Source organism: Portunus trituberculatus, chromosome 37 (assembly GCF_017591435.1).
Source record: "Portunus trituberculatus isolate SZX2019 chromosome 37, ASM1759143v1, whole genome shotgun sequence".
In the NCBI taxonomy this organism is placed as follows: Eukaryota; Metazoa; Arthropoda; class Malacostraca; order Decapoda; family Portunidae; genus Portunus; species Portunus trituberculatus.
This window is the reverse complement of record NC_059291.1, coordinates 7,602,653-7,630,376: the sequence shown is the minus strand read 5'-3', so window position 1 is coordinate 7,630,376 and position 27,724 is coordinate 7,602,653. Positions and strand designations below refer to the sequence as shown.

The 27,724-nt window shown below is 44.3% G+C and overlaps 1 protein-coding gene across 1 annotated transcript in view; it reads left to right on the top strand.

The window, feature by feature from the left end:
* Nucleotides 1-26,721, top strand: part of LOC123513953 — a 38,309-nt gene extending 11,588 nt beyond the window's left edge. Inside the window, 14 exon segments of the mRNA XM_045271448.1 lie at nucleotides 5,536-5,927; nucleotides 12,760-12,975; nucleotides 12,978-13,040; nucleotides 13,430-13,588; nucleotides 13,954-14,066; nucleotides 14,240-14,457; nucleotides 14,607-14,757; nucleotides 20,431-20,601; nucleotides 22,583-22,733; nucleotides 23,009-23,026; nucleotides 23,029-23,146; nucleotides 24,068-24,179; nucleotides 24,553-24,811; nucleotides 25,499-26,721. Coding sequence (XP_045127383.1) covers nucleotides 5,536-5,927; nucleotides 12,760-12,975; nucleotides 12,978-13,040; nucleotides 13,430-13,588; nucleotides 13,954-14,066; nucleotides 14,240-14,457; nucleotides 14,607-14,757; nucleotides 20,431-20,601; nucleotides 22,583-22,733; nucleotides 23,009-23,026; nucleotides 23,029-23,146; nucleotides 24,068-24,179; nucleotides 24,553-24,811; nucleotides 25,499-25,626 — 2,269 coding nt within the window. The 3' untranslated portion in view covers nucleotides 25,627-26,721.
* Nucleotides 26,722-27,724: the final 1,003 nt, after the last annotated feature.

The following is a 27,724-nucleotide window of genomic DNA, read 5'->3' as shown; positions in this document are numbered from 1 at the left end:
GAGACGGGAGAGTGGAGAGCAGGGGTGCCACATGCCAGCTCGGGTCACAGCCTCTCTGTTGCCGTGCCCTCAGATTGACACTTCTGCCTTTGATCCGCCGTATGTCAAAGGTCCACTTTTTGTAATAGATAAGTGAAAAAAAAGGAAAAGGACTTTCTATCACGCAGAAGGAAAACTATTCGTACACTGCCACTGTTGTTTGAATGAGTTTATACTTTTCTTTAATGTCTTTAAATATAGATGCGATAAAAAACCCCATTCGTCACGAGATGAGTACCTGCCAACCTGTCACCGCTCTCAAACACTATCACTGACGACCAGAATGCAAACTAGTTATTTATTACAATAAAAAAAGATGTACGTAAAGTATGAATATTTACACGAACCAAGATGTCACTCGTCTGAAAATGAAATTAAACATAAATATTCCTCGTGTGTAATTTTAAATGGCATGAAAGTATAATGGCTCTCTGATGTCTCTAGGAGGTAGGTTCGTGTGTGTGTGTGTGTGTGTGTGTGTGTGTGTGTGTGTGTGTGTGTGTGTGTGTGTGTGTGTGTGTATGTGTGTGGCGTCAGTCAAGAGGAGGAAATTGAAGAGAAGACAGTTTGACACCTATCAGTGAGGGAGGAAAGGGATGAAGCCCCCTCTTTTATCTTTCCCTTATCTCCCTCTACCACCTGTAGGCGCCTCTTGACACACACACACACACACACACACACACACACACACACACACACACACACACACACACACGGAATATTTCATCCTTCACAAGTGCGTAATCGCCTATGCTCTCCATCACCTTCCCAGTGTTGCCAGCTGCGAGAGAAAGCAACCTAGCCACAGTATTCAACCTTGGAAGTGGTCTGCTTAGGAGGTGAAGAGGGCAAAATGGGAGGAACTGCAGGGCATGGATAACAAGTTCATAGTAATGGAAAGACGAGAAAAGAAGGAGACGCAGAGAGGTGGAAAAAGGGAATGGATCCTGCAGAGACGTACTGACAGAAATAAAAATAAAAAGAAAGAGAAAGAGAATCAAGAAAAGGGGGAGGTGGGGAACGAAAGAGTAAAGGTATATTAATATGTTGTGTTCATACTGAGAGACGGAGAGAAGGGGGATGCTGGGATGGAAACACTGCGTTGACTGAACAAAGAATGGCTGATATTGCACGTAGCGGACGAGTGTTGGGCATATGTATGTGTAAGAGAGAGAGAGAGAGAGAGAGAGAGAGAGAGAGAGAGAGAGAGAGAGAGAGAGGGCATGGGGGGGGGAGGAAAGGATTACTCCCATGTATTGTGTAAAGAGTTCAAGGTGAGACGCACTGGTAGGGGAACGGAAACACACACACACACACACACACACACACACACACACACACACACACACACACACACACACACACACACACACACACACACACACACACATACACACACACACACACAGACCAGCAACTCGGAAAATATGAACCAATTACTAAAGAAGAATACTTTTTACCCCCACCCAAGAAAAAAAAAAGGTAAAGCAGAGGAAAACAAGACAAACACTACCTGGAAATATAAACGACAAATAACTAAGAACTAAAAATGGAAGTTGTATGGGATGTATACCAAACCAGAATAACTTATAACACTCCCTATACGTTAATGAGGAACGTGTGATACTGATACTGACGACACGACACACGGCGAAAGAAAGAATCATCAAGAACTATTCGTTACAAACACAAAACCTATTTATTTTTTTTCATTGATACGGGCGCAGTCTATGTATAGGAAACATGAAGGCTTCTGACTTAAAGCTTACCTTGTGCTCCGTGCAGGGACAACTGTTGCTACACCTCATTGTAGCAGCGTGTGTGTGTGTGTGTGTGTGTGTGTGTGTGTGTGTGTGTGTGTGTGTGTATTTGTGTGTGTGTGTGTGCGTGTGTGCGTGTCTGCGTGTGTGTGTGCGTGTGTGTGTTTGGGTCCGTATTCAGAAAGACTGCTCTCTCACCACGACTATTTTCCAAGGCCGTAGCGATGATTAGCGGAGTTTTCAAGAGTGTTTCTCCAGTTAATAATGTAGAAATCTTGTCACTCTGCCTCTAGAACCTGAAAACACCTTATAAAACTCATGTAGATTTAGATAAAGCCTTTTTGAAATAATGGAGGTGAAGCGCAGAAGTGTTTGAGAATACGATCTTTGGTATCACTTGGCTGAGCTCATGGACAGGAAACAACACACAAGATTATAACGTGGCTTTCACTTCCATGCATGTGAGGAGAGTGTGGCCTTTCAGTACCAAGCTCGTATTAACTCCTTCAGTGCCATGACGCGTTTTCACATTCATTCTGCTTATTTTTGGCAATTTTATGCATCTTCATAAACTTATGTGGCGGAATGAAATAGTGAAGACTGTGGCTATTTACCTTCTGACTTCCATAAATCCTTTCTAATGTAAATAAAATTGTCTAATCATACCCAAACGCGTGGTAAAAATGCGACCCAGTAACTTTCATCTGGACTGTTTTCTGAAGTGCAAGGATTATGTGACTTATTTTTGCTTAGTTCTCTCGCCAGGAGTGTTGTGCGTGTGGTTCTTCTCAGTTAGATTGCCACGGTGTTATTTTCTGATGTAAAGTATGCGTGGAATTTACTGAGGAATAGCACGAGAAGAAAAATATTGACGGTTTTATTTCAGTTTATAAGAAATGAAAGTAGTGCAACAGATAGATATGCTAATAAGTGTTGCGTTTCATTCGTCGAAAAAAAGATCAAAGTGAATTTTTCTCTCTCATCTTTATTTTATATTCAATAAAAAAAAAAAGATGTTTCCTTACGAATACATTATAAGGTTTAATCCATTTATTACCATGACGCGTTTCCATATCCGTTCTGCTTACTATTTGGTGATTTTATACAGCTTCAGAAACTTATGTGAGGGATTAAGATAGTGAAGACTGTGGCCATTAATCTTCTGACATCCATAGACCCTTGCTAATGTCAATGAAATGGTCTAATCGTACTCAAATCAGAAGGTAAAAATGTATCCCATTACTGAAGAGGTTAAAGACACGCTCAAACTAAATACAACATGTACTCGTATAGTTTGTTCCATGAAGAGAAAAGAAACTAAGAGAACACACAACGAAAATCTAAAAAAAAGGAAAAAAAAGAAAAAAAGAGTCATCCGTAGAAGAGAAAATGTACACAAATAGTTTTTTTTCCCATGGCGGGTAAAGAAAAATCCTTTAGCAAGTGTACCGCATAAAACTCCGAGTGATGCAGCAGTCATGGCAGCCTTCCGTCGCCACGCGGGGAGCACCACAGGCCAGCAGAGTGACGAGCACACCCCGACGCCTCCACCGCGGATATGAAAAGAGGCACTGAAAACCATATTCTGAAACAATTCTGCGCCTCACCTCCACTATTTTCAAAAGTCTCTAGTTTTTTTTTTTTTTATACCATGTGGGCTTTTCACGGGAATTTATGGGCTAAAGGGGATACTTTTTAGGGTACCTCCTATCTTAAAGCCCACCCGCTAGGAAACCGTTGCCCGAGTGAGGAAGCCCAATCTACACTCAGACCGTGGACAGGATTCGAACCCGTGCGCTTGGAGACCTCTAGGATCCCAAAGCACGTATCGTTCCACTTGAAACGGATTTTTAAGGGCGTTTCTTTAATTCTAGTGCCATGTTAACAAAGTTTCTGCATTACCAACAGGACAAATTACCTTTAGAACTCGGTTAATTGTCTCTGTGGCCCTTAACTCCTTCAGTACTGCGACATATTTTTTTAACCTAAGATTTGTGTACGATTAGGCCATTTTATTGACATTAGGAAGTGTCTATGGAGGTCAGAAGATTAATGGCAAGAGTTTTCACTATTTTAATCCCCACATAAGTTTCTGAAGCTATATAAAATCACCAAATAGTAAGCAGAATGAATGTAGAAACGCGTCACGGTACTCAAGGGGTTAGAAATGGTCGCTGTGTGAGAGAGGACAGTGTTTCTGAATATGGCGCTGAAAACCATCTGGAGGAACGGATCAGACGGACGGCGATCCATTCATTCACTATAGTGCGGGCAGTTTTCGAATTTCTGTTATTACGAATTTGTTGGTCAGAAGGATAATGAGTAAATGAGATCAGATTTTTAACTTGTCCAGGAATAAATAGGTGACGCATATTTATTGTTAAGCTTCTTTATTTACTACGGGAAAGACATCTTGTGAACGTTATGCTCCATTCACTCCTGTATACAAATTCCAGACGACTTGTTAGTCAGAGTGAACATGAATACAAGAGTCGTGGATGAAAGGAGATTATCGTTTTTTTTTACCATTTTTTTCATTCGCTTACTCGCGGAAAGAAATGAAAAGGAACTTATCCTATTCACTACCGCAAACCATTTCCTCACTTACATAACCGCGAGTTGTTGTTGTGAATAAATATAGATACAATTGTAGTGGGTGAATAATTAAACATGACTTTTAACCTCTTCATTACTAGATAAAAATAAAATACGTACTTTAAAGGTCGTATTCTCAAATGCTTCTGTGCTTCACCTCCACTATTTCAAAACGTTTTATTTAAATTTACACGAGTTTTTCAAAGTGTTTTTACGGTTCTAGAGACAGAGTGACAAGATTTCTACATTATTAACTGGAAATGCTCTTGAAAACAATGCAAATCATCTCTGTGGCCTTGGAAAATAGTCGTGGCGAAAGAATTAAACTTTTTTAAGGAAGTTTTTACGTTTCTAGAGACAGTGTGACAAAATTTCTACAATATAAATTAGAGAAACTCTCTTGAAAACTCCGCTAAATATCCCTGTGGCCTTGGAAAATAGTCGTGGTGAGAGAGTAAAGCGTTTCTCAATATGGACCTAAAACTTCACTCCTGTATTGATGTATACAGTACAGGCGGCGGGTCATGAGGCGGGAGTCACCTTGCCTCGCCTCCCGCCTAATGCTCTGAATATAATTTTGTGCACGAAGTAAATGGTGGACGTGATTGGCTTTGCGTTCTGACCGGGGCGTGCCTTATGCTTCTGATTCGTCGCTCAGCACGCACGTAACGAGAGAGAGAGAGAGAGAGAGAGAGAGAGAGAGAGAGAGGACGTTACATCATGGAATTATCAGATTGCATTGACGCTTTGATTGTTGTTTCAGTTATAGTGCAGTGTTAGCGTGTGTGTGTATGTGTGTGTGTGTCTGTGAGAGAGAGAGAGAGAGAGAGTGTGTGTGTGTGTGTGTGTGTGTGTATGTTATGTAAGAGGTGCACTGGCCTAGAGCTACAAAACATTATAAAAAGAAAGACTCACTGAAGTACCAGTCCCTAAAGGAATGGGGCAAAAGATGTGTGTGTGTGTGTGTGTGTGTGTGTGTGGGCGTAGATCTGGAAGTGGCAATCAGTTTTGACAGCTACACACCCTGGTCACTCCCGCCAAGCAGAGGTCACACCATCGCCACGTCCATCGGGGAGGAAGGTGATGGCCAACTTTAACTGTGACATAACGTTTTTCTCCCTCTTTGCCCTCCACCATGCAGGATGAGCGAGTGTGGAGCGTGCGGGCGGCGCTGGGTGGAGCCTCGCCTTCTGCCTTGTCTCCACACCCTTTGTACGCCCTGCCTACATACCCGAGCTACGCAGATCACGCCGCCTGCCACCGCATCCACCGCCACCGCCACCTCCAGGAACGAGCAGGCCACCCCGACCCCAGGCAGCAGGTGCGGCTCCAGGTCCTCGCAGGAACATGAAATTACTGCTGCCTCATCGACCCCCATCGCCAGCCCCACCCCGTCCCTGGCCCCTGAGGCTGACCCTGGGGAGAGAGCAGCCCCTTTGTGCAATGGGAGCGTTACCACCACCAACGGAGCGAACTTCAGGGATGAGAGACTGCCGACCTCCATCACCTCACCCACCTCCCCAGATCTCTATGGTACGTAAGGCAAATCTACGTATGTACACTTTTCAATATGTCACTAATTTAACCCCTTCAGTACTGGGACACATTTTCATATTGAGATTTGTGTAAGATTAGACCATTTTATTGACATTAGCAAGGGTCTATAAAGGTCAGAAGATTAATTGCCACAGTCTTCACTATCTTAATCCCTCACATAAGTTTCTGAAGCTGTATAAAACCACCAAATAGTAACCAGAATGAATACGGAAACGTGACATGGTACTGAAGAGATTAATCATGGCAGCTTTCATTGGTTGCAACTGCCTCTGACATGTACTATAGGCCTACCTTCTTTCTCTATCCCTACTCACCTCTCACCCGTTCCTCTCTCCCAAACCCCGATGCTTTTCATACTCAGCCCAGCCAGGCAACAAGTGTCATTCTATCGTGAGCATTCAAGGAGAAGACTCGTGTTATGAAATAGTTCCTTCTCCCATAAAGACAATTTTCAAGGGACACAGAAGTTAATAGTAACATTCTCACTGGTGTTCTCCTCAATGATCATAGAAAATTGGTGTTAAAGCCTTCAGTACTGGGACACATTTTTTTTTTTTTTGTCTTGAGATTTGTGAACGATTAGACCATTTTATTGACATTAGGAAGGATCTATGGAGGTCAGAAGATTAATTACCACATCCTTCACTATTTCAATCCTCCAGATAAGTTTCTGAAGCTGTATGAAATTACAAAATAGGAAACAAAATAAATTAATAAATGTGTCGCGGTACTGAAGGGGTTAATTGTCACATTCTCACTGGTGTTCTCTTGAATTATTATAAAGAATTGGCGTTAAAAAAGATAAAAGATCTTTGAAAATCACCATAATTGTCGAGAAGGGAAGAGAAGATGAAGTGTACTATCTGTTTAATCCCTTAAATACCATACCACGTTTTCACACTCATTCTGGTTACTATTTGGCAATTTTATACAGCTTCAGAAACCTATATGAGGATTAAAATAGTAAAGACTCTGGCCATTAATCATCTGACCTCCATAGACCCTTCTAATGCAAATAAAATGTTCTAATCACACCCAAAAATCATGCTAATAATGCGTCTCAGTATTGAAGTGTTTAAGAATGTTGGCCCAATAGTTTCGATGTACACAAAGGAATACTATGATGATGAGCACACACACGTTGACATTTATTGGGGAGGCGATGTGTTGGATGCATGTTGACAGAGAAGAGCGCAACGTGTAGTGTTTTGAAGAGGACGGCTTGCTGAGTGTCACCTGTGATGTCCTTTGTTTTATGTCCTCTACCCTCTCTCTCTCTCTCTCTCTCTCTCTCTCTCTCTCTCTCTCTCTCTCTCTGATCCTTCTTATTTATTTCCCTTACTAAATTTTTATTCCTGTTGATGGTTTCCACTTTCGTTAATAAGTTACTGAAAGACTCGGTATACAAAAAGTCCTGGAATATCGTGCCGTTTCTCTGTCCTCTCTCTTCTAGGCGTGTGTGTGTGTGTGTGTGTGTGTGTGTGTGTGTGTGTGTGTGGTACCGTGCGTTCATCCATTTCTGGTTTCCGCGAGGGTGTGGGCAGCGTGGGCAGTGTCAGTGTGCTGCTTGAACAGGAGACGCAGCCAACCTATTCTGGAGTGTGGCTTCGGAAAACACAGACACACGAGGCTGGAGGAGGAGAAGGGAAAGAGGGAGGAGGAGGAGTAAGGATATTTAGAGAAAGGGATGTGCGGGACGTAGAAGAAGGAGGGGAAGGAAGAGGAGGAGGAGGAAAAGTAAGGGTATTTAGAGGAAGTGATGTGCAGGACGGAGTAGGAGGAGGACGAGGAGAGAAAGCAGAAAGAGGAGGAGGAGTAAGAGTATTTAGAAGAAGGGATGTGCTGGGCGGAGGAGGAGGAGGAGAACGAAGAGGAGAAAGAAAAGTAAGAGCATTTAGAAGAAGGGATGTGCGGGACGGAGGAGGAGGAGGAGGAGGAGGAGGAGGAGGAGGAGGAGGAGGAGGAGGAGGAGGAGGAGGAGGAGGAGGAGGAGGAGGAAGAAGAAGAAGAAGAAGAAGAAGAAGAGGAGTAAGGGTATTTAGAGAAAGGGATGTATGCGGGGCGGGAGTTGAGGTGGAAAGGAACCAACTTTTTTTAGCCCTTTTGGAAACCTCCCCGTTTAGCAATTTACCCTTTCAGTATCAAATGTGTTCCTCCCTCTGCAACGTTTGATCTGCGAGGAAAAGTGCATGGTGTGAACGTCTAGATACCTCCGTCCGTTTCATTTCAGGATGTTAAGCCGGGAAAGGAACTCCTGCATGTTTCCATCATTCTATTTCCCTTTTTGAATTCGAAGTTTGTTAATTTGATGAAAACCGGTAAGTGCAGGTGATGATTAACGAGCGGCAGGCCAGGTAGGTAACGCTGCAGCCTTCCCAGTGTGGAGGACAAAGGCACTCGTGAAGGTACATGCAACACATACACACACATACGCTTTCATCGACACATGCAGGTCAAGGTGACATACGTACACAGTAATGGCGGCTTCACACTCACACTTTGTAAAAATTAAACTTTCCCCACAGCCAGCCGATAAAACTTCCCTAATTTAATTGCAGTTGTCACAGGGAAAAATGTCGCGGCTCTCGGCAAATGAAGGTGAGCCGAACTCCACCATCATCCATCAGACTCGTGCATCCGGACCCGCTGTGAGGCTCGTAACAAGGCCGTTGATTGACTGTTGATGGGCGGAGCTTTCTGGCATAATGGCTTTCGGGTTTTTCCACTGGTAGTATATATTACTGTATAGAAATATTGGGTCATATTTAACTGTTACCACTGTGCAACATCAATGGCAAAACTGGTGGCTATTATACTGCTGGAATGCTTTACCTGTCGACACCCAATTAGCTGCCATATCATTAAGCTGGGTAGGCAGCAGATGCAGGATTCTGATGTGGTTGTTTGGCCAATATTCTGAAACACTTCTGCGCTGCACCTTCACTATTTTCAAAGGGCTCTAGTTGAAGTGCCACAGGTTTTTAAGGATGTTTCTGTAATTTTATTGACATGTTAAGTTTTCTGCATTCTCAAAAGGAAAAATACTCTTTAGAACTTAGTTTATTGGTTCTGTAGACTTTAAAAATGGTCGCGGTGAGAGAGGAAACGTTTCTGAGTATGGTGCTTATAGGTCTATATTCTGAAACACTTCTGCGCTGTACTTTCACTGTTTTCAAAGGGATCTAGTTGAAGTGACTTGGTTTTTTAAGGATGTTTTTGTAATTCTAGTGACATGTTAACAAGTTTTCTGCATCATCATACTCTTTAGAACGCTGCTAATCGTCTCTGTAGACTTTGAAAATGGTCGCGGTGAGAGAGGGAAGCGTTTCTGAATGTGGCGCTTATAGGCCCATATTCTGAAACACTTTTGTCGCTACACCTTCACTATTTTCAAAGGGTAGAACTCTAGTTGAGGTGACACGGGTGTCATAGGATTTTTGTAATTTTAGTGACATGTTAACAAGTTATCTGTATTACTCTTTAGAACTCGACTATTCGTCTCTGTAGACTTTGTAATGATCGCTGTGTGAGAAGAAAACGGTTCTGAATATGGCGCTTTGTTGCATAGATCAGACAAGTATGTGGATTATGGTGGCGAGGAGACATAGGAGACACATGGGTCTTACTTCTCTAACGTTTCAACAGTGACGCCTCCTCAGGAAGAAGGAGAAACACTCATTGTTGAAACTTAAGATAAATAAGTGTCTTGCTTCATTCTGTATTTTCTCATCACCAAAACTCAGTAGTGTTTACCTGTGTATTTGTGGCGCGGAGAGAGTGTTTGAGTAATATGCTAATGTTGTACTCCACGCTGTGCCACACGTTTGTTTAGCATTTGTTTCTTCGCACCGCTCACTAAACCACTCGTGTGAACAAATGTCCTCACTTGCCGTTGTGAATAAGGAACTTTCTGCTTCCATGAGCTTGACCAACACCATGTTTTGTTGTCGAGTCTCGGATTTCAAACGCATCGTAGCACGTTTCTCATTCTCACTGACGTGAAACTCTTGACATTCTTACAGTTCATACTCTTGTCGTTATGAATGAGTGAGCGCCTTTCTCCAGCAACCAGATCAACACCTTGCTTCGTTGTTGTCTACTCAAGAATCTCAACTACAATAATCCTTTTGATTCTACTCTAAGGACTCACACTTTCATTGCCTCTTTTTTCTCTCTCGTTTTCTTTTTTCTCTGGCGTTTTTGTAGCCTTAGCCAGAGCCCCCTCATATAAGTAAAGAAAAAAAAAAGAAAACGTTCCGATTTGTCATTCTAACATTTTTTTTTTTTTTCCTCGTCTCTTTTACAGAACTAACACTGATATATTTCCAGTATCATAATGTAATGTTCCTGGTGATTGAACGCAGGAACTTCATCAGAATAGCAGCAACATCCTGTGTTATGATGGTATTTTGTGGCGGATATGCGCTAAAATCTGTTGACCAAAAAATACTGAAATGAAATTCCGCAACAAAATGTGATTAAAGGCTGGGACAAGACAGGATCCCCGCACTACACGCTTTTACCTCGTGTACCTTTCAGAATATGTGCTGCTGGAACCCTGATTTTTAAATGCTATTACAGGACAGGCGTGGGGAAAGTAGCACGTTAATCTTGCACCTGTTAGTTCCTTCCTGTTCCTTCCTGTTCCTTCAATATTAACCTCTTCAGTACCATGACACGTTTTCATATTTATTCTGCTTACTATATGGTGATTTTATACTGCTTCAGAAACTTATGTGGGGATAAAAATAGTGAATAATTTAGCTTTTAATCTTCTGATCTTCATTAACTCTTCCTAATGTAAATGAAATAGTCAAATCATACCCAAACCTTAAGGTAAAAATGCCTCCCAGTACTGAAGGGGTTAACTGTATCGTGGCGCACTTTCTTTCCTTCTTTGTTGCTATTGTACGCTTCCTTCCTAGTTGAGTCACGCGGCGCCGCCAGCCTCTAGTTATTGACTCACGGGATTAACACTGCGGCGCGTCACACTTCTGAAATATCGCCTTGAATTTTCACAAGGTTGTCAAGTGATGTAAAACGGCTAACTTTTTAAGACTTTCGTATAATATAAAATCAATGTTAAACCAGTTTAGAGAAACATGTGCAAGGAAAGTTGTGGTGAAATTGAAAAAGCTGCATCATTTTATCATAACGAGCTTGGTGACTTGCTTCTCTGCTCTTCATTATAAATAATATGTTAAAATGTCAAGTGCTCTCTGCAATACAATAATAACATAATGATGATAATAATGATAATAATAATAATAATAATAATAATAATAATAATAATAGCAATAATAATGATAATTCCCCAAGACCGTGGATTTGTAAGAGCATAAGACAATGAGGGACGCTGCAAGACACCAATAGCATCATACAAGGCAATGGGTCCCTGTGTACAGCATTTTCTACTTATGCATACTTCTCAACCCAATTCATAAATATTTCTATGGTTTTTAACAACTCCCCATTAACTCAGGACTAACAACGTGGGTCTTTTTTTTTTTCTTATCTTTTGTTCCCCTTGGCCGGCTTTTCCTCTGGCATAAATAGAAAAGAAAAGTCTACAGAAGCCATCTACCATTCTGTTTGAGAGCCAGTTTCATCGTAGTTCTTTTAAATCTACCATTACCAAGCCTCACTCACCTTTAAGTAACCCTTGCAACGTCCCCCCTCCGCTCCAAGCTTACATGCACAGGAACACCCGGCAGGAACACCCAACACCCAGCAGCCCCGATGTAGAGCCGCTCAGGGACTTCTGACTCTGCGTGTCCTAATTAGATCCCGGGAGAGCACCTTTTGAGGGTCAACCTTCCTCTCTTGCCCGCCGCTGCCTCTAGTGGGTGGGTGGATGGGTAGATGGCTGGATGGGTGGATGGTAGAAGGGGCAAGAATGAAAAGTGGAAACATGATTCGCCATATGGAAGGAAAATTCTTATGTTCTAGTGTTAATATATGTGAATACTCAGAAGCGGAAATCGAGTGAACTGAGGCACCTATTATTATTGTGTTTACTGTTAGCGCTCAGCTTTTCAGTCTGATAAATAAAGAATATAAGAATTGTCTGGATTTGTAAAGTGTCATGAGATCGGAGAGTATAAAATTATCAACAAGTTAAAGATACAAAGGGAGGATCACAAAAACAAAGAGGAGGAAAGTATAGCAAATTATTCGACTATAAATAAAGAACAGTATGAAAGAAAGACCTCGGAACTGCATGCGTCACCAATCTGAAACGCTGCTAATGGAAGAATGATAAGAAATAGAACGATACTTTTAAATTTCAAGTAATGTGTCATTCTTTTCGCTGCAGACTGACGTGAACCCCACAAAACATCCGTCAGTGTTTTAGCTCGCAGCCAATACTCGATGACAAAGGGCGCACTGACTCCCTCCCGTGACGCCCGACCTTATCACCACACACCATTATCACAGCACAGGCCACCCGTGACACTCACAACAGCTTGCAATATTCTGGCCAACACTGACTCGCTAAATATGATATGCAATAACTTTTTTCTTTTTTTTTCTGGAAGGGGGAAGAGAAATGTTGAAGGTCAGAGGGTAGAGGGAAAGAGAAAATGGAAGCAAAGGAAGTACAATAGAAGGTAAAAATTGGTGGCGTAGCTATCACAGTACACATTCCTGCAGCACACACACACACACACACACACACACACACACACACACACACACACACACTCTGCCACAGCAACACTCACACTAACCACAGCCACCAAGAAAACAAGCAACTCAAGACACAAACCTGAGGATAATGACTGAGAAAACCGCTCCTACTTTTCAGAAAGGTCCACAATGTCGCCTCAGGAAAGCCAAGAGGCGCACGAGTCTGCCTCGAGAGAGCTGGACTCAGTCATCGAGCTTCTGACGCAGCTGTCACCCACCTCGTGTAGCACTAGCCCCGTGCCCAAGCTGACCCTCACGCCCACACCCAGCGACGCCCCTGCCCAGCACGCCGCCATGCAGGATGATGTGATGTTGTCCCCGTCGAGCACTCTGGACTCAGGTGCTCCTCCAGAACCAAGTCGAGTGGCAGGTCATCCAGCTGTGACAGTAAAGGTCGGTGTAAGAGTGTGCGAGAATGCATGTGTTCTCATTTTTCTGTTGCGTTGCTATGTTTACCAGCAACACAAACTCTCATGACAATGTAGTGATAAGTCAGTGTTCTCGCCTCACTGGACACACAATAAGTCACCACTCTGAGATCAAGTATGTTAACCAATTCAGTTCCATGACGCTTTTCCATATTTATTCTGCTTACTACTGGGTAATTTCACAAAGTTTCAGAATCTCATGTGGGGAATCGAAATAGTAAAGACTGTGACCATTATCTTCTGACCTCCATAGACCATTCTTAATGCAAAAAAAAAAATCTAATCACAACCAAATCTCAAGGTAAAAATGTGTCCCAGTATTGAAGAGGTTGAAGAATACAGAGTGATGTGTGTCGGCAGCGGTGTGGGTGTTGTGGTGCCCCGAGTGTGGTTACGAGGCCGAGGTTCCTCCCGGGGGCGTGGAGTGCTTCCCTCTCAACTACGTCCTTCAGAAGCAGCTGGTCCTCGAAGCGCTCAACTCCTCCAGCACCATCATCTATTGTGATCTCTGCCAGGACGGTGAGTTTTGGTGATGGTGACTGATGGTGAATGAATAGTGAAAGATAGTGATTGACTGACGGAGTGAGTGAGTGAGTGAGTGAGTGAGTTTAATTAAGAAAATACATTATCATTAGTTCGTTATCACAAGTCATCATGTGCTTAATAGATAAAACTGATACTTTCGGTTTGGCTTCTCAACACGTTTACGATTATTAACATCACAAGCTCGTACGTATCTCTCTCTCTCTCTCTCTCTCTCTCTCTCTCTCTCTCTCTCTCTCTCTCTCTCTCTCTCTCTCTCTCTCTCTCTCTCTCTCGCTTTTTCAATGTAGCTTCAGGAATCATTAGCTTTACTCGCGTCCCTTTCCATTCCTTCCCGTCAGAGGTGGTGGCCGAGGAGCGTTGCGACACCTGCCCCGCCAACCTGTGTCACCTGTGCAGCAACTCCCACTCCCGCCAGCGACGCACCGCCCATCACAAGGTGCTCTCCCTCCAGGTGTGTTTCTGCGGCCTATCGGAGTCTAACCAGTGCAGGTCTTTGGTTTAGTGACCTGAAAATTACTCAGAGGATAATTTATTAAACTCTACATGGAAAGCATTACTCTGATCACTTTTCTTCATCAGAGCTTGTCATGATTACAGTGCAAACATTTCCTTTCTATGCTGCAGGAAGCGAGAATTCACGGCATCCGGGAGGTGGCCCACACTCTGGTCTGCTCCACCCACGGCGAGGGAGAGGTTGGGTGGTGGTGCCGCGGGTGTCAGGAGCCTCTGTGCGCAGCCTGTCTGGCCACCCTTCACTGTGGCCACCAGACCTCCACCGTGGAGCAGGCAGCGCCTCAAACCCGCAAGAACCTCTCCGACCTCCTGGAGCAGGCCACGGAAAGGTGCTGTGTCGTGTGCTTTTTGTGGACATGGCGGGGTGAGGGAGTGTGTTAAGTTAATGCCGATGTTTGTAGATGCGTGGTGGGAACAGGTATAATAAGTCACCACACGCGTGTATTGTTTGCTTCATGAGTGTATGGTGGTGCCGCAGGATGGGGGAGCTGCTCACCACAGTGGAGGACCTGACGAGTAGCGCCACGCGGGTGCAGCAGCGCGGCCACACCGTCAGTGATCAGGTCAACACCTTCATAGACGACTACATCCTGGCACTGGAGGAGCACCGCCACACACTCCTCAAGCAGGTGGGTCACGGGGCGGCCCGACACACTCTGTCTCTGTGTTGTGGCTGCCGCTAAGGTAACTCTTTATTTCTTGCTCATTTATTCTTGAAAGTCATGCATGTCTTAACACACCTACACTACGTATATCAGGAGATGAAGAAATGAGGTGACAGTAAATGCAATCATATTATTAACATATATTCAAGGTCGGTAATGACACGAAGACCAATCAGGAAAACCAAGAAATCCAACAAGAGCCCACATTATGAATAATTATGCAACTACATTATGAATAATTCCACCTGAGCTGCAGCATTCCCACATAAATTCAGTTTAGCATTCCGGACTGAAGGTCAAGGCTCACCTACGAGTAATGCACTAGTAACAGGGAAATGAGTCAAGTGATGGCTGAGTGATAGGAATGGATTCCTTCCTTCTCAACACACACACTTACACACACACACACACACACACACACACACACACACACACACACACACACACACACACACACACACACACACACACACACACACACACACACACACACACACACTTTCTTTTACCTTGCTTGCCATGTACGTAGACAACTTTCGCGCCTTAATTTTTCAACCGCTTGCATAAGTAAAAGAAATGCAGCAGCAGCAGCAGCAGCAGCAGCAGCAGCGGGAACTTGTGCGTAGGAGTGTTGCCAGTTATCAATAATACAAGGCAATACACCGCCAAGGAAAAGTGAGGCTGATGCTTTTTCCCTCGAGGCCGCACTTCCCTCAATTATTAACACCTCGCGTCACGTGGACGTACAATTTTTCCGAGCAAGAGGCAAACATATATGACATCTCGGAGGCTGCCCAAGGAAAGACGAGAAGGAAGAGGAGGAGGAGGAGAGTGCTCGTCATTCTATACGTGAGCAGAGAAAATGTTTGTTTATTCTCCAACGATATTTTATAAGAAGGAAATAATGTAGTTCAGGAAAAGTTACATAAGTGTTCATGATTAGCTGAAGATTATCGCCGACCTTGACGTAACTTCATGCAGGTGACGCAGCACACCACACAGCACTGCACTCTGCGTCTCAGCCTGCATGAAGCTCCGGTCATTCTTCAGGCAGCTCGTTATGGCTTCTAGAGACATTATCGCCTGTCCTGAACCGAGACCATTACTCTTCTGTATGCACAGACTAGAAAGAAAAGGAGAAAAAGATCCGCAAACTGTCTTTCCCGTGAAAGAAAAGAATACTAAAGAAGAACCAATTCAGGTGAGGAGGTGTCTTGAAAAGCTGGAGAGACTTTTCTGACTGACTACCGAGAAACATCCACCGGCGGGCAAGTTAGCGAGCTGAAATGTGGAGGTTGTGTTGTGGCGTCGCATCTGACTCCTTCCCACGCCTGAGGTTTAACGCAAAGCTTCCAGACGTGGCCTAATGCGTGGTGTCCAGGGAGACGTGTTGGCCATCAAGGACACACAGGCGCTACACTCCTGTGAATCAATCAGTCATTCGCCTTCCCTGTAGTGGATGTGGCTGGCGAGGGAAAGCGTCCTTTGTGTGATGACCTCCCTTGACACACAAATGTAGAATTATTAGACTAACGTTGAAATAGCTCAATAGGGAGGTTTCAAGACATTCCTTTATTTTGGCTTACTCTCTCGGACCTGCAGACATGGCCTTCTAAGTGGGTCTTTTTCTTTTGCTCTTTCTTTTACCCTTAGGCAGCTTTCTCCTCTCACATAAAAAAAAATGAAGGTATCGCCATAACCTCCAACAGTGCCATGCAGGTGATTATAATAGTGAATACTCAAAACATACTAGAACTGAACTCCTCCCTTGACATTTGAATAAATAAAAGTAGTAATTAATATTTCAAGTATCCGTGTCTGTGAGCTAAATAGGTTAGTTTATCGCTACGCCGCCATTCGGTTGATCACAATAATGAAATTCCGGCTAACTGGAAGTGAATTACGCGGAAATGCATGGAATTACAAACCACTCAGACATTTCGCTTTACTTGATCTAATCTGTTTATAAAGTGACTTGCGTGTTGATGATAGCTTTAATTCCCTCTCACCTTAACCTTCAACTGAAAATGAATGACGTGGAAATGCATGGAATTACAAACCACTCAGACATTTCGCTTCACTTGATGTAGTCTGTCTATAAAGTGACCTGAATGTTGATGATTATTTTCCCTCTTACCTGGAACTCAGACGTGGTGGAACTGAAACACGTAGAGATGTATGACGTGACAAACCGTGACAAAGCATACGGACGTCTCACCTCGCTTGATGTTGCCTATCTATCTAATCAGTTAGTTAGTTTTATTGACCGGCTTAATTAACCCTTTCAGCACCATGGCACGTTTTCATATTCATTCTACTTAATATTTCATGATTTTATACAGCTTCAAAAAGATAGTGAAAATTCTGGGCATTAATCTTTTGACCTCCATAGACCTTTCCTAAAAGTAAACAAAATCATCTAGCCATACCCATACTAATGGTAAAAATACGTCTCAATCCTGAAAGGGTTAATAGTGATTTACATAACATTAGAATAAATACACAAAAATCCTAATTGCTCCATATTTTTCACAGGTTCAATCATAAACATAAGTTGACCTGTGTGTTAGTAATGATTTGCTTCATTACCTTGACGTGTTAATTAATTGTCTGGATAAATGTTTGTTTAGCACACCTGTAACGAGAAGGTTGCTTTAATATCTTACTCGCGCTGCTAACTAAATGCTTTTCGTAATGTGGACTTAAATGTTGAAGAAAAGAGAGCTCCGGTCCGCTGATTCACTCAAAAGTTTGACTGCGCGGATGAAGTGCTGGCGGAGAGAAGGTCGAGATGAGAGAAGTTAGTTGAGGAAAGGAGGAAAACTTTTAGATTAAATGAGTTAATTATCTTATTGTAAGCCACATTATTACTGCTCTCTCTCTCTCTCTCTCTCTCTCTCTCTCTCTCTCTCTCTCTCTCTCTCTAAACACAGCACACGCAACCATCATCGGGGCTGAAATAATGGTGGTGGTTGTAGTAGTAGTAGTAGTAGTAGTAGTAGTAGTAGTAGTAGTAGTAGTAGTAGTAGTAGTAGTAGTAGTAGTACTGAAGTAGTAGTAGTAGTAGTAGTAGTAGCAGTAGTAGTTGTTGTTGATGTTGTAGTAGTAGATGGTGATGCCGTGTGTGTGTGTGTGTGTGTGTGTGTGTGTGTGTGTGTGTGTGTGTGTGTGTGTGTGTGTGTGTGTGTGTGTGTGTGTGTGTGTGTGTGTGTGTGTGTGTAATAATAATAATAATAATAATAAACGGTTTATTAATTAGGCAATGTAAAAAATACACTGAAAATGTACAGGGGGGACATTACCACAATGAACTAAAAATGCTTAACCTAACTATGGATAAACTTAACCTAGAAATTCACTTATTTATTTAAAGCTCGCACAATAGTGGGCACCGCGCTGAGCCGGTACCGATCCGTGCGCGGTGCTCTCAAAGGCGCCACGCGATTATGGTGTCGGGTGGCGCGAGCAGGGGGAGGCACGTCGGGTGGTAGCAGGTGGCGGAGACGTGGATGACGCAGCAGTCCTTCCCCAAATTTTTCCAAGGCTTCCTGGTGTCTTGTGGCCAGCCTCGGCAGACTCAGGCAGGTCAGGGCGTCCTCGTAGGACCTGTAGGCAGGCCCAAGGATGACCCTGAACGCCCTCCTCTGAACCCTCTCCAGCTGTTGTCGTTGTGTGAGGTTCAGGAGGAGGACCACGCTGGGGCGGCGTACATGAGCTTAGGGAGTATAAAGATGAGGTACACTCCCCTCAGCTCATCTGCCGGTGCTCCCAGGGACCTGAGTCGGCGCAGTAAATAGATTTTATATGAGGCTGACCTGATGATGTTGGAAACATGCTGCTTCCATGTTAACTGATCATCCACCAAGACACCTAGAAGCTTGGTGCTGCGGACCACCTGGAGGGAGTGAGGGCCCACAGAAAGCTGGGGAGGGGGAACTGCTGCTGTGGAGGTACAAATGTGCATCACCACGGTCTTGGTGTGGTTGATGGTCATTTTGTTGTCCTCCGTCCACGTCTGTAGTTGGTTTAGAGTGGACTGCAGTGCTGAGAAGTCTGGGTTGGTGTTGTTGACGGGTACGCCCACGGTGCAGTCGTCCACATACTTCCAGCGGTGGGGGGTGTGGACGAGAGCATCGTTGATAAGGATGAGGAAACACAGGGGACCCATCTTGGTCCCCTGAGGGACCCCGCATGTGAGCTGTTGGAAAGAGGAGACAGAGCCCTGATAACGAACGGCCTGACGCCTTCCCGTGAGGAAGTCTGCCAACCACGCTATCAGGTAGGGAGAGAGGCCCAGAGTGATGGCTTTATTTATCACAACAGTGTGATCAACAAGATCAAAGGCCTTTCTGAAGTCCACAAAAGCAATAGCTAGAGAAGTGTTGCGTTTGTCCAGGTGGCTGTGGACGAATTCCAGGAAGCTGACAAGGTAGTGAGATGTGGAGGTGGATTTAATATTGCCAAATTGTTGTGTGTCAATAGAGTTACAAATTTTGTTATAGGCCCAGTCGAAAACAAAATCTTCACAGATAAGGCTGGGTATAGGGGTGATGGCGACTGGTCTTAGATCATTCAGTGACTGTGGATTAGAAATTTTGGGGAGGGGGGTGACGTAAGATGTCTTCCAGTCATCGGGGCAGGAATGTTGAGCAAGGGAGGCATTGATGATAGAGCAAAGGGGTGTGGCAAGTTCTGGGGCAAATTCTCTGTAAATTTTGATGGGGAGGTCAGTGGGAGTGGTGGATCTGTTTAGTTTAAATTTAAGAAGCTTCCTGTAAACATCAACCTCCTGGACAAGGGGTGGAGGGGAGGAGGCAGGGAGGTAGGCTGGGAGAGTAGTGGAGTGAAGGGGAGGGAGTGTCTGACAGATCGCAGCGAAGTGACCGTTAATCTCTTCGGCCGCGCTGTCAGGTGAAAGGTGTGAAACACAGGGAAGAGAAGAGGCTGTGAATTTTGTCTGGGTAGTAGCTTGCCTTGGCTTTTTTAATTTCCCTGATAACTCTGTTCCTTAAACTCCTGTACTGGTCAGGGCTAGAGTGGAAAGCCCTGTCACGCTGTGTGTGTGTGTGTGTGTGTGTGTGTGTGTGTGTGTGTGTGTGTGTGTGTGTGTGTGTCTGGATGTGTGGTGCTGAAGGGGAAACAAGGTAGGCATTGGCTCCACCACCTGTGGCTCCAGGCTGCCCTGGCTCGGCCCCACTCTGAAACACTTCTACAGCGCGCCTCCACTACTTTACAAAGGCTCTGCGTCAATATACATTAGCTTTAAATGTTATGGCCTAGTCCCATATTCTTAATATACACTCTGGAACTCCCTACCTGCTTCTGTATTTCCATCTTCCTACGACATGATTTCTTTGAATTAAGAGGGGAGGTTTCAAGACATTTGTCCCTTTCTTTCGGCTGATTCTTTGACCTGCAAGGAAACTGGAAATTAAGTAGGCTTTTTTATTATTTCTTGTTGTCCTTGTCCAGTTTCCCCTCTTACATAAAAAAGTAGCGGCTTCTTTATTCACTTTAAAAAAAAAATCAGCTAATTTAGTCAGTCTGTACTGCGCCAATAATACAATAAGATGACGACTAAACTATACACAACCACAGCCAAAGCACCGATCTAACGTGGTGGTGCCCTCAGTACAGGTGCGGCAGGCGTGCGAACGATCCCAGCGGAGCATCGTCATGGAGTCTCAGAAGGCGGGGCAGACGGCGGCGTGGCTGAGACAAGGCTGCGATCTCACACACGACCTGCTGCACCACGCCGGCCACGCGGAGGTCCTCGCCCTGGCGCCGCTCCTCACACACAGACTCCAGGTGATTGATTGCCTGCCTCGCTTAGGGCTTTGCTTCTCTTTGTTTGTGTGCCTCTTTATTCCCTGCTGTTTTCATGTTTCTCTCTCTCTCTCTCTCTCTCTCTCTCTCTCTCTCTCTCTCTCTCTCTCTCTCTCTCTCTCTCTCTCTCTCTCTCTCTCTCTCTCTCTCTCTCTCTCTCTCTCTCTCTCTCTCTCTCTCTCTCTCTCTCTCTCTCTCTCTCTCTCTGTCTCTGTCTCTCTCTCTCACTGTCTCTCTCTCTCTCTCTCTCTCTCTCTCTCTCTCTCTCTGCGGGGATATCACATAATTTAGTATAATTTGTCTAACAATATTACTTATGATGATAATGATAATAATAATAATAATAACAACAACAATATGAACAACCTTTACGCCTGCAGACTTGGCATTTACTTTTTAGTGATTACATGTTACACAGGTGAAATGAAATCTGTGCGATGACATTTACACACTTTCCTCATTGCGTCACTTTTTCCATCATATTTCGTTCATGTCCCATATTGTTTCAGTTAATTACCGGAAGCTGTTTCATATGTAGGTCATGAACACTTTTATCTCTTTATTCGTGAAGTATTATCATAATCAGTTTAATCTTTCATACTGTAAATATTGTTTGTTTAGAGAGACAGAGAACCTAACGTGACATCATTAGCCTTCATAGCACTGGAAAGATGGTTTGCATAGATAATGTAAAGTTAACTTCTAATTACTCTTCATTTTTCTTTTCAGGCTACGGAGTTGTTTATCCTCTTCACTCATAGTTACCACATCCTTCCTTAATCTTTAGCCATTCTGAGACCTCTTTTCTTGTTCCACAGCCACTTCGAAACCATTGTATTGCAAAGATATTGAGAAATGTACTCTTTCTTCACCCCTTCTTACTTGTACGATTTTTTCTTCTTTTTTTCAGATTCTAAACATTGATTTTAGCTTTTTTAATTGTTACATATAGCAGTGAAAGGCTAAGAAAATTTACCACAATATCTGTAAAAAACAAAGGTATTGAAGGAAAGTATTTGTCTGGCAGTGAAAGGTGTAAAAGAAATTGTCAATGCTAATACTGGCTAACTTATAACCGGGTGGCAGTTCTTGTAGATAATTGGTTATTTTCCTTCAGAATTTTAGAGCAACTTCTTTTTCCTATCAATCCCAAGGTAGTGTTGGCATCCCGGTCCTTTCTTGTTTGCTTTTCATTATCTGGTATGCGCTGCGTGGCTGACTGATATGTTTTTTTAATGACATATGTGCTTATGGCCACTCGTGTTTACTTTTCAGCGTCATGTCTTGGTGGCGAATGTTCGTAGGGTGCCTGATAGAGTTTCAGTGGAGTATGGAGTTCCTATCCACTCTCCTCCACTTAGAAAACCATGTGATAGATAAGGGTGTATGATGTGTGTCTGTGTATGTGTGTGTGTGTGTGTGTGTGTGTGTGTGTGTGTGTGTGTGTGTGTGTGTGTGTGTGTGTGTGTGCGTGTGTGTGGGTGGGTGGGTGTGTATGCTGCGTGTGTGTGAATGATGTGGTTTTTAATTATGTATGATGCTGCTACTTACTAATCACGTTGTACCAGTGTTAAGTATTTCGCTGCTTGCTTGCTGGTGTTGTGGAGTACTGGAATAGATAGAGTGCTGCTGTTGTTGTGTAGAGGCTCAGTTAAACAAGAAGGATTATTGTGATGGAAGAAAATCACGTGTGAGATGAATGTGAATCTTAAGTAATTGTCCAGCACCTGGCCATCACGTTGGATCTGCTGGGTAAAAGTTCGTGTTCTCGCACTTACCCTTAATTGTTTTTAAATAGACGCTGCAGCCGCATTCATTTTACACTTTCCTGAGCAATCGCCTTTGACACGGCCGTCTACTGCCCGTGCCTGCCTGTTGCGCTTCCCTGCCCCGCGCAACAGGCAGCCTCGTATGATTATTACATTATCAGTATGAAATTACACCGTGTTGTTGTTTTTTTCAGACTCTATTAAAGGAGAAAGTGGAGGGTTGGTCACAGTGGGAGAAACTGGACTTGCTACGTGAGCATCGTGCTGGGAGAGTGCGAGGCCACAGACTGCAGGGTGTGATCGCAGATTCACCCGCACATCCTGCCCAGTCCAGACTCAAGCCCTGTAAGTAGAAAGGCAGCAGCTTGACCAGGTGGTTCCTTATCGACGGTGAATCTCTATTTTTCTCCCTGCCACCAAAGCAGCTTTAATCATTTTTATTTCACACGGTGTGCTCCAATGGGCGTGTAGGGGTAAAATACCTATATGATTTCATGGCAAAATAACAGACCACTGTTATGTTTCCATTTTAAGCACAGTGAGAAGCAAGCACCTGAGAACACCTGGTGGCGCAAGACTAATAATTGTGACTCCCCTCTGTGTCTTCCTTCGTCGTGCAGTGTGCGAGGTGGGCAGCGTGTCAGTGGGGCGCGGGTGGTGGCACTGCTTGTGGCTCGTGACCAGGACGGGCAGCCCATCACCCACGGCGGGGAGACAGTGGCCGCCTCCTTCCTCACAGCTGACGCCTCCTCCACACTGTATGTGACTCCGTCTATCTGCCTTAAACTGGCTGTTGAGTGAGTTAAATAATGGAACGCAAATGTTTCCTACAAAATACTGTACAGCGATTCACACATTGCCTCATGGTGGTGGTGGTGGTGGTGGTGGCAAGTCCCCCAGCACCATCTTCTTTAATGCATCCAGTACTGTATATATGTATCATTTTTCTGCCTCATGTGATCGCCTCCCTGTACATATCACTTGCTTCCTGCGTGACATTGGTTCCATTATTGAACACGCGTTGCATGATCTGTGTAAAGCTGTTACCTATTGTTAACCAGGCGTTACTTGTTATGTCACTCACGGTATGGTATAGTGGTGACCTGACTGTGTAAGCATTGGTGTACTAGATTCTCAACATTACTCTCATCAGAGCAAACACACACACACACACACACACACACACACACACACACACACACACACACACACACACACACACACACACACACACACACACACACACACATACATTATAATAATGTCATTCCTTCGTGGTTTAATCAGCTGCTTTCACTCCCCGATCACACGATACATTTACTGTGTACATACAACACTACTATCTTCCATCACATCCACACACATATTAGCACAGCAAGGGATTGTGCTGAGCGAGACGTGTCCTGGCCAATGTAAACACCAATCCCAAAAAGTCACACAGTTCACTCCTTCCCCTTTCATCAGCCTCAGTCTTAGCAAACCACGACACATCACAGCAGCTCTTAAGACATCTAACTCTCTACCATTCCTCCTCTCAGCTGCTTCAGGGATTTCTCGCCGCCACACATCACAGCAGGACTTGTAAGACGCCTCGCTCTGCCACTTCTCTTATCATGACTGTAGCAATAACAGCCTGACTCTTTGCCACACTTACGACAACTTGCCTCTTATCGCTGCAGGTGTGGGTGCTCCGTGCGGGACCGCGAGGATGGCTCCTACGAGATCGTGTTTAGCCCTCCTGTGGCAGGAAGCGGCGTCCTGCACGTCACCTTGCAGGGAGAGCATGTCATGGTGAGTGTGTTGAGTACGGAGACTATACTGCTGCTGCTGCTGCTGTTATTGTTATTGCCAATATTACTACTGTTACTACTACTCCTACTGCTACTACTTCTGCTGCTACTACTTCTGCTACTACTACTACTACTAATAATAATAATAATAATAATAATAATAATAATAATAATAATAATAATAATAATAATAATAATAATAATAACAATAATAATGATAATAATAATAATAATAATAATAATAATAATAATAATATTATTATTATTATTATTATTATTATTATTATTATTATTATTATTACTGTGAATTTCGCCCTTCTCTCCACTGCAATGCAATGAATACTCCTAATCATGTGAAAACTACCATCACACAGGGAAGCCCGCTGGATATAACCGTGAAGTCAGCCAATGGGAGTGTCGGCGGCAGCAGCACCACCACTACCACTACCACCACCACAACCACTACAGCGAGCCCGGTGGAAGGAGGCCGGGAGGTGAGCGGAGGAGGAGGAGGAGGGGCAAGGGAGGGATCAGGCGGGCCTCGGCAGCACACTGGTGTGTACCACTGCTGTGCCTTCTGCTCCAGCGGTGGGGACAAGAGCGCCACCTGTGCCTGCGGGGCAGCCATTCACGGTGAGGCGGAGTGTAAACTCTTTCCCTTTTACTTTTTCTTCTTTTCACTTCAGTTTTGTTTCAGGAGTTTGTCAGGTTGTGAGATTTGATGACGTGCGTGATTTCTTGCTTGGTTTTGCACTGAAGGAAGTTTCTATTTATTCATTGTCTTTCATATTATTGTTTATACTTGCTTACATGGGTAGTTGTTTATTTTATTTCAATTGTCTTTTCTTTTTAGAGAGAGAGGGCATTTTCAGTATGTCTTTTTATTATATTTTTTGTATAACTTTTTTAATGTGTCTCCTGTATTCTGACTTCTTTTTTATTTTAAATGTTCTCTAAATACATATTTTTCTTCTTATTTTTAGTAAAAATGAGTTGAGTGAAAAAATTTCACGAAGCATTCTCCAGATTCTACAACTTGCTGTGTATTATTGTTTTTACTTCTTCATTAATCATGTAGTTATATTTCTGTCAATATTCTCCCGTGCCCTTCCTGAGTCAGATACTGAATGTTCCCTCCTCCATAACTTTAATTCTCCTGACTCTGTACATGAAGTCTTGTTAGGAAGACTTAACACACACACACAGAGAGAGAGAGAGAGAGAGAGAGAGAGAGAGAGAGAGAGAGAGAGAGAGAGTGTGTGTGTGTGTGTGTGTGTGTGTGCATGCATCTTGTGACCACGCTGAGGTTTTCTCCCGCAGGTTACATGGGGTGCGGCCACAACCACAAGGGCCACCCGGGACAGAAGCACTGGTCCTGCTGTGCCCAGACGAGTCCCACGGCGGCGTGCACCAGACCGCTCTCCCAGTACTACCAGGTGACACTGTAACGCTCCACAGACGTGCTATTCTTCAGTGCTTAACTCTGCAGTGTTTGGAGGAGTCTGCCTGTCACACCAACCGGCTACTTAATATTTATGTCCTTCACCATCAGTTGTGTAAAATGGATTCGATTCAACTTGGCGTATTTATGAAACCCGATCTCCTCATACCTGCGTCCCCCAAGCACAGGCGGTGACGTGTGCTCGGAAGGACAGTATGTTACAAAAGGACTGCTTGGTTTCAATCTTTTGTGTCGTCTTTGTGATTCATCGGTTCCCGTGATTTGTGTTAGTTCCAATCATTATGAATGTGGTGGACCCAAGCAGTGTGTTGTAGGCGTGTGTGTGCCGCTGAAGAACACGCTCACTCGGCCGGTGTTCTCGTCAAGCGGCAACCTTCATGTAAGAGTATCGGACAATAACCACTCGTGTCACCTTTAAAACAACGTGTGGCAACCCTGCACTCAGAGAAAGCGTCGTGATACAGTCTGACTTCTGTGGTGCTGTGGTCGCCTCTCGACGTGTTAAAGGATTACGTCTTGAAGTGTTTATCACTGTCGTGGATCATCCCTCTTCCCATTTCAAGAGCTGATTGCGGCTCCTTGGGCTGGCGTGGTCTCGAGCCAGACGGCTGGCCCTCTGTGCCTCTCTGTCGGTGTTGTGGCTTCAAGATAATATTCAACATTGATGGAGATATATTTTCGTTTAATTTCCAGAGCCAAAGTACCAGAATGTATTTTGATATGAAACAACTGTAAGGAAATGCTCAATTCAGTATACGCGGTGACTTGTTCGGAGGAGTGACTCAGCTCCACGCGCGACCACCTCACTGGTCACTGGTTTGCCGCACTCGCCGACCAACAGAATTGGCCTGCTCCAAATATTCTGCCGAGCACCAGCCGCCACCCACTGAATTCGGGGTGGTCAGGATGCCACCGCCACCGTGATGGTTGCGGCGAGGCGGTGGGCGACTCGCAGGCCATCGGAAGTTGCTGGACAGGCTGACACAATTCCATTTCCTTTATTTTTTCACGTGACGTATTAATTATGAATGTATATTGAAAGCTATATCTGTTTCATGATGAGTAAGAACGTTTACATCAATATGGTTGTTTCTCTTTGCCACCTTTACCTACCAATACCACGGGACTCGTCTTTCACTAAATCCATTTCCTTGGTTCTTTTTCCACATCGGGTGCAACAACTTGTATGTACGATGCCTTTGAGGCGGATAGCCATTCACTGTTGACTCTTGCAGCGACGCGTTCATTATTAAAACTTAAAAGTCTTGAAAACAAAGTAAATAATAAGAAGGACTTTGAAACATTCAAATTAGGAGAATAAACAACTATAGAGCGTCAAGTTGTAACAGGCGCCACTGTTCGGCAGCGCCAGCAGCCCAGCTTGCCGACTCGGACGTCAGTGTGTGTGTGTGTCGGCGTTAAGTGTGCGGTCGGTTCAGCTCGTGATTCTTCTTGTGTGTTTTCATTCCTCTGCCTAGCCAGTGGCCGCCAGTGATGCTACATTACTTAAACTTCCCCTGGTGGGTGATAGGGAAGGTGAGGATGCTGCCAATAAACTCCCTGGGCTACAAACTTGTGTTCACTATGGCCAGATCACAAGCAGAGTGAGTATAATAGCGTGTGTGGGGCGGGGGTAGCCGGGGTGGGAGACAGAAGGAGAGTAAGACAGGGAGTGAAGCGGTGGTATTAGTAGCAGTAATAAATGTGGCAGTATTATCATTAAGAGAACGAATAATGTGTGTGTGTGGGGGGGGCCTGAGGTGTATTGAGTACCCTGCAAACGTGCAGTCCTTGCTTATGCCCTCCGCTGCCAATGTTTATCCCATCCAGCCGACTAACACCCTCCCCTCCCCCTCCCTCTGCCACTCTCGTCTCCCTAAGGGGTGGAAGACTAGAACAGGACGCGGGGGGGGGGGGTGATTAGTGGCGCTGTTTTTCAGGTCCATTATTCTCGTTTCCTCCGGCCCTCACCTCACTGTTTTTCTGTAACAGTAATATGTAGAGAAAGAGCTAGGGGTTTCAATCGTCAGTGCTGGTAGTGTGTGTGTGTGTGTGTGTGTGTGTGTGTGTGTGTGTGTGTGTGT